The sequence below is a fragment of the Bemisia tabaci genome, chromosome 6 (genome assembly GCF_918797505.1).
Source record: "Bemisia tabaci chromosome 6, PGI_BMITA_v3".
Classification (NCBI taxonomy): Eukaryota; Metazoa; Arthropoda; class Insecta; order Hemiptera; family Aleyrodidae; genus Bemisia; species Bemisia tabaci.
Window position 1 is genome coordinate 18,937,440 of NC_092798.1, and position 11,584 is coordinate 18,949,023.

The following is an 11,584-nucleotide window of genomic DNA, read 5'->3' on the forward strand; positions in this document are numbered from 1 at the left end:
AAAATTGAGGTTAGAATTAGGACGGTGTTGTCAAATTACATTATACGAGCTGGCCAAATTGTAATAAAAAACGTTTTTTGAAAACAAAATTCATAATTTGACTCATAAGCACATTTAAGCCAATCACAAAGTCAGATTCACTTTCTCTGCCTGAACATTGGTCAGAGACTTTACGTCATCATGAACTTCTGATTGTAATCAGCCAATACTGCCGTGAGTAAAGTAATAAGTCTACACCCTGATAAGACTCCTTCTTTTGTTTACAAATTTCAGAAACCCAAAGTATCCCCGGTCGCAAGTCTTTTCAAATGGAAGGGAATAATTTTATACATTCACGTTATTTCTTTCTTACTTCTTTTGCATATTATGTTCCTAGTTAGCCATAATTTGGTAAAATCAATTAACATCAACATCACAATTTCCAGTTTCAAGTTGACAGTGCGTTACTCTACTTCCGAGTGGTTTTTATACTAAACATTTTGAGGTTTGCTGTCCCCGAAGAAGAGAATGTTGCATGAAATCATTCTCAGCCTACTGTGTCCAGATGCCCAATTTTTGGAAGAACAGAATGAGGTAAGCAATTAGATTTCCGTAAGAATCACTTCTCTTGGTTCCCTAAACCCCATTATTATGTGCAGATGAATTAATCGTTTCTGCTAACAGGGTACCTCTAATACTCTTTTTCAACCTAACTGTTACAAGACCTGGGAGGTACTTAAAAAATTAACGCAATTAGTCACAGAGAATAACAACTAGAGGTCACATCCCAACAGTCGGTTGTGCTCCTGAACCTAACTTCTTACTAATTTTCACCTGAGTCTTAACATGAATTAAACAAGTTCATGAACCCTGAAGACTAACCGCAGAGAATTCTTAAAGTTTGTCCTGGCCGAATGTTTACTGCATGGGTAACTGAGGCAGGTTTCATCAATTCAGACTGCCTGACAATATATACTTGATTTTGTTCTCAAACAATCTCGCAGAGTCGCATCTCTATCTTTGCACACATATGGAAGAGATTAAGCAAATCAAGTAATCCAAGATATGTCTTAAGCTGACGGAATTGGAAGGGATGGAAGTGAATTTTTCCAAAATTATTTTATATCAGTAGGTATCTACCTAATCTTTTCCTGCTTTTAAAAAAGTTCCCAGCGTACCACACTTGGTTTTAAGTTATTTTGTTGTCATATCACTTCTCTTTTCTAATTCACTCACTGAAGCAGATGTTTACCTTCATGTTACAGGCTTTGAAGTTGAATTTGTTTCTCCATCCAAGTGAAAAATGTTTACTGCGTCGTATTCTAAGTGTTGCCAAAGATTTTGCAACAATAAAAAAGTTTAGCGAATATGTTAATGGAAAAGTAGATGGGAATGGTGAGAAATTCATAATATTAAATTTTGTATGTAATTTTTTTTTTTTTTTTTTTGAAGTTTAGAACTGAAAGGTTTTTCACTCCGTCCAAACTATAATCCCACTGTGGATTCGAATTTTTTGGCTAATTCTGAATGAACCTTTCTCCTCGATGCCACAATCACAAGAGGAAGTTCAAATATCAAATTTTGAAGTGAATATAAGTATTTGTAATGAACATTAACAAGATGGCAAAAATACGTACTCACCACAATTGATGCCACTAAAGTACCATATTTTTTTTTTCTTTTCTTTTTTTTTTTTTACAAATTACCGTTGGCTTTGCTTATTTTATGCATGTACCTATTTTCTAATGATTTGATGAAATATTTGCAAAACTGTTCCAACATGCAACGGTAATTAATACCCTTAACCCTTGGATCATTAACATTTTTGAAGATTAATCTTTCTGGGATGGAATAACAGCATTCCATTTCTTTAATCCTAAATTATAAATCCAATTGTTGAGGAAAGCTATTGCTCAAAAGTCTTATATACAGCCAGTCTCCAATGAACGCAGAGTTTTACATTTTTTTCTGTCAGAAATAAATGAGTATATGTCGAAAACTCGGTATTTCCATTCCAATATTTGTAGATTGCAGAATGAGCAAATGTTATTTTCACTTTTCTCAAGGACAATACCAATTAAGTAATTTTTCTGTGGGTTAAAAGGTTCTTTCTGTTAAAAAAAAAAAAAAAAAAAAAAAAAAAAAAAAAAAAACATGAAATAAAAAAAATAGTGGAAAACACTGAAATGAAAGAATACTCGATGACTTTTCTTTGAGAAAAGAGGAAAAATCATTTACAAAATCTGAAAATATCGAATGGTCTACAACATGCTTTACTCTCAACATCATCAAAAGCAAATCTTTGTACTTGAAAATTTTGGGGAGCCCTCCTTACACTTTCGAGAAATTTTATGCACATTTTCAACTGTTGCAGATGATGGGAAAAGTTATGGTATGTATTTAAAAGCATTTACTCATGGTGTTGAAAAAGAATTGATTCCATATCATAGAGATATCATTGATCTACAAGAAAAAGCTCTTCTAAATCCATCAATGACCATCTCCGAATTGCAATGCTTTATCACGAAGCATTATAATCCATTGAAGAGTTATTGTGCCCTCATCAATCAGGTAATTGTGTGATCAGATTTATGTATTTTATTCATTTTTTTATGTATGTCTGTATGTCAAGTAAAGGCGTTCTTATCCTGAATGGGAGTGAAGGCTGAGGGCTCCTAGTTCCATGACCATGGCTTTGTTAGATGAATAGTGACATTTCAAATTCTTTCTCAAAGTTTTCTTAGGTATTTCCTAAATCCCAGTAAATGCTCAGAACCATGGGTCACTGTAGTTTATCCAAGAACATCTATTCAGTCTTCGATGTAGCAGCAAAGCAAAGTGAAAGATTTCTGTTGTGAGGCTGGAAATTGATTTTTTTTAAAGCATCAGGCTCCATGTAATACAGCAGTTTTTACATTCTCTGAAGTGTTGACGATGGAAAAGCAAAGCTATTAAATGAGAGATGTGTTAGCCCAGAATGGCAGTATAGAGACTTGTGGTAAGGTCCTAGATTTTTGAACAAGGGCTCTTTCCCTGGTTTGACTGTGGTGTCAGGTAGTTTGAAAGTCAAGTGTACTTTTTAAATTTCAGTGAATTCCCACACTGGAGTTCAAAAACTTCCCACGAATCTAAACCCTGATACAATCCGAACAAAGAATTTCCTCTCTGGGATATGTCAGAGAGCATGGAAATCAGAAAAGTTTGGGGCATGAGAAAATGTCATAGGTCTAACAGGGGAAGTCAATCCACTGATGATTCATTGAGTACGGGGCTGTCAATTCATTTATTTTAATTAATTTTCTGAAAGTACTTAGAAAAGATTAGAAAAGAAGAATGCCTGCAAGTGCAATTTTCGTTTTGAAATGGAATTTTTGTCCTCTTGTAAAAATATTTAAAAGAATTATGTATTGTTACTTACTGTGCTTACTCAAGAATGACCCAAACCAAAGAATTGGCACTTAATGTTTTAAGTCGCCTGATCCAATTGTATCTACCTAGTTAAAAAAGTTAATATCCTGCACCATTTCCTCACTAATCTCATGATCAATGTATTCCCTTTTAACAGATAGAAAACCGACAGCTGAGAGGCGGTCAACTTTTGCAACTTATCTATGAAAATTCTACAACTGGGGATGAGGAGATAGTGCAGAGCTTGAACCGGTAAGATTTTCAAACTGTGTCAATAATTATTCACCTCAGAACCCCAGTGGATAACGGAAAATCACCAACGAAGACATGAAATGGGTATCAAGATGTTTAAAAATTTATCTATGAAATTTAAGCCTATAGTTTTGCAGCTAAAATCTTATTATACTTGTGAGAACTTTATTCAAGAGGCTCAGATATGTTCTACTTCGCAACTTGCAAGATATAAAAACTTTGAAGGATATTGTAATTTTTCACAAATTAATTTAGGTTTGGGCTAAAATTCTGATGAATTCTCTTATTCCCTTCATTTTAAATTGACAGCTTTGTAGCACATGCACATGAGTGCTACTAAGCAAATGTATTATTATTTGATTTAAATTATTTTAGTGTTAAAAATATTAAGATAGACCCACAAGCAGACCAATTATTTTAACCCTTGATGGATCGATTACAACGACTTTTTTTTTACAAGTAAAAGCCCTCCTCAAATCATACTAAATTTACCATTCCTCTTCAATTTTCTTCATTCAGGCTCCTGCAAGAATGTCATGTAGCATTTTTCAAACAGTTATCAAGCTGGTTATTTTATGGACAAGTGCATGACCGTTACAAAGAATTTTTCATTCAACCACTAGAATCTGTAGAAACAGAGAAGACTATCACTGTTGCAGCTTCGCCTAAGATACCAGTTGACACTATTGCTGCTTTCCAGTTTTTTGTAAGTTTATTCTTTTCTTTAGCAAATCTGCAAACCAGATAAACTTCATGTTTTAAGTAATCAAGCTCTAAGGATGATGGAATTTTTTAGAAAACTGAGCTCTGAAATCATTGCAATTTCTCTATTCCCCTTTGTTCCATTTTTTATCATCATGGTGATATTTCAAAGACAGTATACATTCAATTTTCACAAAGAAAAAGGCTTCAATTTCAAAAGGAGAGTCAAAAGTTATTGTTCAGACAATTAAGGGGAAACAACAAATGAAGCTCTTGAATGTGTCAGGAATTTTTAATTTTTTTTTTTTTTTTTTTTTTTTTTTTTAAAGATAAAATTTCAGGAAAAACTTGATGCCATTGGTTTTCTCTGGAAAAAAAAAAACAGCAACAACAACAACTTCTAAGTTCAAAAAAATCTCTCAAAACTGAGAGCCTAATAAAAGAGATCCCACATGCTACCCTGAAAGCCTACAATTATTAATAATATAATATTATTAAATATATAATTTAGATGTTAATATTTACTAATGTTAGTATGTATTAGTAACAGAAAAGGAGAGGTAGAATAATATATGTATCAATTACTAGCCAAATTCTTACATTAGCAGGGTTGCTGTATGAAGACTCCAAGGGCGGAACCACGGCAAACCCTGCTAGTATGTTTGATCCCTATTTGTGCATGAAGAGTCTGACTGGATATAGAGGTGGACTCTCCTCGTAGTGTCAGGGATCTCCTCCACTACAGCCCCAACTTTGAGAGCTTTTCTTAAGCTTGGGAGTTTGTTTCAGAGAAAACCAGTGGCACCATCTTGTCTCTTACAAAATTTTACACAAGAGGAAGTACTGAAATTGCAAATCCTTGATGCATGCAGAGCTTCATAATGGAAATCGATTATTCTTAATAAATCTCTCGTAAGAACTTCTTTGTTTTAGATGGTTTTGTTTCCTCTGTGTGCTTTAATTGTTGCATTTTGGTACATACTTATTCTGAATTTTTAAATTTTGAATCTTTTAGAATATTTCACATTTTTCACTCTCATTCACCAGTCAGGAAATTTATTCCATTTTCATGATCATTCCTTTATTTCTTTCAGATTGAATTCAATGCAGCCTCAAACATTAGGAAACATCAAATTGAAAGCACATTGGTGCCATCTTATATTTCATATTCCCTTGCTCAAAAAATCTTATTCCTAGGAGAAACTATTTTAATGGTCACTTCCAAACATTCAAACGCATCAAATAAGTTTGTCAATTCAATCTACAATGGAAAAGAGAAAAAATACATGCAGGAGATTATTGAATTCGAAACTAAAGTGTGTTTAAAGCCATACGCCTTGGAAAAAATCTTGGATGAAATGCGGTCCAGTGTGATGGAATATCTATGGAAATTAGCTATCACGGAATGCTACCTATATGAGCAAGTGAAATTGATCAAAGATTTCTATTTGTTAAGCCATGGTGAATTATTCACTGAATTTCTGAGAAAATCAGATGGCATTCTTTACAAACCCTTAACAACCTCCTCAGTCAGAATTTTAAACTATTCACTACAGCAAGCTGCACTTAGTGTTGGTACCATTAAAGAATCCTCCTTGGACAAGTTTGAATTCACGATGCCCGAGGAAATTATTAAGGAAGGGGGCAACATCTTCAACTGCTTGAAGTTAACGTACAAAACCGAATGGCCTCTGCAACTTTTTTTTACTGCAGAAGTTTTACATAATTACAATGTCTTGTTTCTCTTTCTCCTGAGGATAAAGAAAATTCAAATGGATTTGCATGGATTGTGGTTGAAAAATGTCAAGCAGAAGCAAATGAAGTAAGTCATTTTCATTCTTTCCTGTGACTTTTTTAGGAGTTGTTTCAAAGTCTAAAATTTAATTATCCACCCTTTGCTGTAAAGCTTTTAAAGAAATTAATCCAATTAATTCTTCATCTTTTTAGTGCTCCAAGCTCTTAAAATAACTCAAGAGTTAACTCACTGACCACCTTTTTTTGGTCCAATGCTTGAATTTTTCCAAAGCATTGCCACCATAATTTAACCCAGAATAATTGAAATCAAACGAATATAACATCGTGCGTTGAATACAGGATAATGTGTCAGGCCCTTTTTTATGTGGGTGTTGCAGGGTTCAAAAGTACAGGGTGCATATTTACATCCTCCTGTTTAAAGAGGAATGTGTACCTAAGCACAGCGTGACTATGCAGAAACTTTTGCCAATAAACATGTCTGCAATTGGAATGTCAACCAGTAAATGTAAATCCTGACAATACAGGGTGACGGATGCTGATCTGAAATTGCCATAATATGCACTAGCATAAAGCTAATGATCTAGCTTGGTTGAATTGTTTTTCTTTAATATTTAGAAATCATCTAATTACAAAATTAGTTATTTTGTATTGTAAAGTTAAAATAACTTTACATGTTCCCTTATATAACGCCCTTATATGTGGTATTTAAATGGCGGTGGTAGCAGCTATGGAGGGTTTAGCGGAACCAGAAAAAAGCAGTAGATATTTAGGCTACCTTGAAGGGCACCAAGAGTCTTCTGTTTCCATAATTCAACATGGCTATTGTTTTTTACGTCAGAAGAGAAGTTGCGTCAGATACTGAATGCAAATCAGTGTTAAATTTCCTACATCCAGTTCGATAAGTCTAAACCTTACCGTTGTTGTGAAGATACAGAGCTGACAGTTGAGTTTTTTGTTTACATTGTAGGTGTTGGAAAGAAGCCTGGCAGCTGAGAACAGGACTAATGTTCCTAATCGACAATCTCCAATATTATTTGCAAGTTGACGTTCTAGAAACTGAATTCTCTGCCCTCATGAAAGCAGCAAATGAGACTAAAGACTTCGAAAAACTACAACAGTTACACTTATTATTTCTGTCAAAAATTTTGACACATTCATTCGTGTCTCATGTTCAGTGGGTAAGTTGATTAATTTTTCATTTTTTTCTCTGATGCATTTTAGCTTTGAAAGCTCAGCTAGAAATTCTATGTCAATGGTGAAACTACCATGGATGTGAGTCAGATAAATGGATGACATTTAGCTAAACGGAACCAGCGCGATTACAGTGTTTTCAAAATTGTGCAACTTCTTCTTTCCTTCTAAAAATACTCAATATATGTATAGTATTAAATTTTACACAATTATTTTTGTTTAAAATTGACAATTTTTTGGTGGGAAGCAAAAAGTATTTGCTATTCTGAAATTTTTTAGATAACTAGCTGCTCCGGGCGCCCTCCACAGCTAGCAATGGTGGTGCAGTAGCTTATTTGGAATCGGAGCAATTAGTTGAATCTATTCAATAATGATGATAGGCGAAGGAACGTGGCAGGGGGGATGGCTAAGAGCGTAGAGGGAGGGTACTTAGCGACGGGCAAGCAGGCAGCGACCGGACGACCGCTCGAAACAGCTGAACTTTACTCATTGATAAAAGTAAGAAAATTTGAGAAAATGGAAAAAACAATTACAGCTTGCAAGTCTACAGCTCAGGGGCTTTCATTTAAAAAAAAGATCAGGAAAATCGGTCTGGTGGTTCTCTCAAAGTTAACGTCCAAAGATTCGGAACTTTGCGTTTTAATATATAAGATTATGAAGAAGCAACATTTTCACAACACTGTAATCGCGCCAGTTCCTTTTTGCTAAATGCGATCCAAATACCTAGTGAGTAATTACATCAATTCCCGAATATTTATTTGGCAGAAAATCCATTAATACTCAGGGTATATGGGCGGATGCTCATTCAAAATTCTCTTCACACCCTGAAAGTGTTATTGTCGGTGTTATTTCATTAATCATTGAAACCATTTTTGTTTCTTGAACTATATGGTGAAAAGAGGGAACCAGAGCAAGGGTGTTATGCCTAAGACCTTCAATGCACACATGAATAAGGTACCAGAGGATAAATAAGTAATGGTAGAATAACCCATTCTATATGGCTCTTGAGCATATTCAGATGTGAGTAAAGCCTTAACCTGCAGCTATGAGTTATGATCATGACAAGAGGTCAAAGTGGAAAATTGCAGGGACAGGAACTTTCCTAGGAGTTCTGGAGTAAAGTTTACCATTTGGGAAACTTTGATAAGTTTGTAGGGTGGAATATACAATTTTGCTGCCCCTTGATTCTATCAGTGATGATCTTTTCAGCCTCGAAAAACGAAAAAGGAAACAAAAAGAAAAAGGGATCATCATTTTTAGAGCTACCGCCTCCAAAACTTTGCTACCATAGGCTGTGGCTCATGTACCCCTCAGTGGTGTGGCGTGTTTTGCAATGTATCAACTGATCTGTCAATTAAACCTATGGAAAAAGATCGACAAACAGGGTATTTGCCATGAACACCTTAATAATCGATTCTTTATCACAACTTCAAATGGGGAAGTATTGATAATCGATCATTCACGCCTCACCACTGATGTCCTTCCTCCTTTGAATTTGGCCCCGTAAGTTTGATTGACTTTGATTGTGCTAGAAATTTCCATCAAATATAGTTCACTAAGTCTCAGAAGTTTTAAACAATAACACTAAGTAGTTTTCCAGTTAAAAAACAAAATAAGGCAGAATTTTCAGAGTTGCAAATTTTAGCAAATGCATTACTTCTATATGAGAGAATAGAATTTGACGTAGAGTATCCTCTTAATTATTTCTTGCATGCTCGTGCGTATTGACCAGGATGGATACTTACGGTAAATACCAGAGTTAATCCTGCGGTATTTACCCGAAAACCTAAATACCCAAGTATTTCAGGACTCTGGAAATCACAAGTTTTTTTTTTCTTTTTATGTCTCAAAATTTCCTTTATTTTGTTAAGAATGTGTCTCTAGATATTTTTGAATGGAATTCCTAGGGAACATTCTTGAAAGAACAAAGTAATATCATAACATTTTTTCCAATTAATGCTGATCAGTGATCTTTCATCAAAATATAATGTGACAAGAAAGAAATCTGTATCACCAACAGAAATGCGTTGTTTTATAGTTCTATGATCGATTCATCGGCAGAAAAAACATTTCAAAGTACATATGATTCTTAATCCTGTCCTGTCTGTGATGATCACCAATTTTTACTCAGTAAGTAAATGGGTATTCAACTTGGGCACATCTTGCATCTGGATGTGGATCAACTCCTAAACTCTCGGCTCTGCAAAGAAAAAAAGAAGTCCCTCTACTTTAATAAATCTATTTATCTGTTTATTTTCAATTTTTGCAGCCCCCTAAAAAACTATCCTCCAAAAATGATGGTCATATGGAAAAATCTTCAGAAACAAGGCCGCACCCTGTAAGTTTTTACTAAAGAAATAATTTGCATGCGTTTCAAGTTATTTGCTTATATTTACAGAAACAGGTTAACAGCCCATAAAAACTATGCTAGTGAATACACAGTAAAGAATAATACTGCCTCAAGATTATTCGGAATAAGTGAAAGGATAGTCTCAAAACATACTAACCTTCATTCTGGTCCTTCTTAAATCAAAGATGTTAATTTTACATTGTTTTTTAGTAAACTAGCAAAATCTATACAAGTCTATATTTTGAATGCTTTGCAATATTAATTTGTGATTTCCTTTAAATAAATCAAACTACATTCAAAATAGGCGTAAAAAAAGGAGTAAAAAAGCACTCTTGTCATTGAAGAAAGACCATCTGTTTAAAGCTAAACTAAAAATCGGGTTGCTAGAAAATAAATTAACATCCTCATCAGCAATTGTTGTGACGCTGATTCGAGCTCCTCTCTCTACCGAGTACAAGTATTTCAATATACCAAAGGCACTTAATCGATGGCTGAAGTAAAAAAAATGTGTATTTCAAATTGCTTTGTATTTGCTCATGCTTTTTATTAAAGGGAAATTAACCAATAGTTTCCATCGAAATTTTTGAGAATTTTCTTCTCTCATTCTGAAAAAAAATATCCCAGAATTGTAGAAAAGTATTCGGATTAGCTTTCTTTAAAAAACAGAACATTTTCGGACTTTTTTAGACAGATACACATCTTTTCCATTCAGCCATCAGTATGTATGGTCAAGATAGCTTAGCTGGAAGCATCAGCATCCTAGAAATCATTGACAAGAATTTAAATTAATGAATTTATTCTAATGAAAGTATTTTAGATATTGACAGTTAATGCAACTGTCTCAGAATTTTACACCTCTACTTTTTTTAATTAAACCACATCGTCAGTTTAATTTAAAGTAAAGAGTGGACATATTTAAATCAAAAGGGTCTATCTCCAATGGAGATAGACCCTTTTGATTTAAATGGAGATTCTCCATTGTGACTCGGCCCCTGTAATGTAGGTCTTCTTAATTAAAATGAATTTCCTCTCCTATTTTGCAGGTGAATGCGTGTCTTACAAAAATTTTCAAAATTTGTGAGAAGTTCATTTCCGTCATGGCAAGCGACAAATCCCTCTCAGCAGATAATGAGCTCCCTCTTTTATTAGAATTCTTCCACCAACAACTTAGTGTTTTAATTATTAGCATGAGTGAACTTACCTCTAGAAATATTAGTTACAAGCATTTAAATCAATTTCTTCTCCGCTTAGATTTCAATAACTGGTTCACCAATAAATTTGATTTGACAAAATACATATAAAAACCTGTTCAAGATGGAAGTTTAAATCATGTTCCGGAAACAGCTCAAACAGGGACAAAGTGTTTTTTAAATACAAGCCTTAAAATTGTTTCCAGTTATCTTCTTGATTTTTTTGGTCACTCCCATTGTTATTAATTTTCCTTTTCTTTGGATTAGAAGAGGTGAAACAGATGAGAAAGGAAATTGTACCTGTCAATGAATCAGTTGGGCTGGTTAGAATTGCATTTTAATAGTTTGAATGCACAGATTCATAAAAATTGATAAGATCTGTCACAGTGCCTAGTTTCTGTGGCCAATATGAACCAAGATATCGCCCCTTGAGGAACACTTGCATGACGTCATCCATTCAGAAGTAAATGCAATGGTATGGTTTCCTCCCCCATTGTTTCATCAATTAATGATAAAAACATTTCTGCCGTTTGCTCGAGTAAAAACATGGATGGAACCAAGATGGAAGAAAGTATATTGTGCTTAACTGCGATGGATGACATCATATGTCATAGTTTTTTTGCCAATGAAACTTTTTTTTGTGACACTCCGCTAACTAATGGTACAAGTTTTTCAATCTTGATTTTGTGAAGACAGAGAAAGAATGATTCTCTCACAATTACTTATACATACGTAGCTTTTGCATCCAAAAAAAGGA

The 11,584-nt window shown here is 34.2% G+C and overlaps 1 protein-coding gene across 2 annotated transcripts; it reads left to right on the forward strand.

Moving 5' to 3' along the window:
• Nucleotides 1-117: 117 nt before the first annotated feature.
• Grip75 (gamma-tubulin complex component 4) lies at nucleotides 118-11,036 on the forward strand. 2 transcript variants are annotated; one of them, XM_019059908.2, is made up of 9 exons: nucleotides 122-573; nucleotides 1,245-1,374; nucleotides 2,354-2,550; nucleotides 3,545-3,639; nucleotides 4,159-4,345; nucleotides 5,436-6,163; nucleotides 7,064-7,274; nucleotides 9,557-9,625; nucleotides 10,681-11,036. In XM_019059908.2, exons 1-9 carry the CDS (start codon nucleotides 508-510, stop codon nucleotides 10,936-10,938), a joined length of 1,941 nt encoding a protein of 646 aa, XP_018915453.2. In that variant the 5' UTR covers nucleotides 122-507; the 3' UTR covers nucleotides 10,939-11,036. The 2 variants fall into 2 exon arrangements, with proteins under 2 accessions (XP_072157542.1, XP_018915453.2); XM_072301441.1 differs by lacking the exon at nucleotides 1,245-1,374 and having other exon boundaries at nucleotides 118-573.
• The last annotated feature ends 548 nt before the right edge of the window (nucleotides 11,037-11,584 follow it).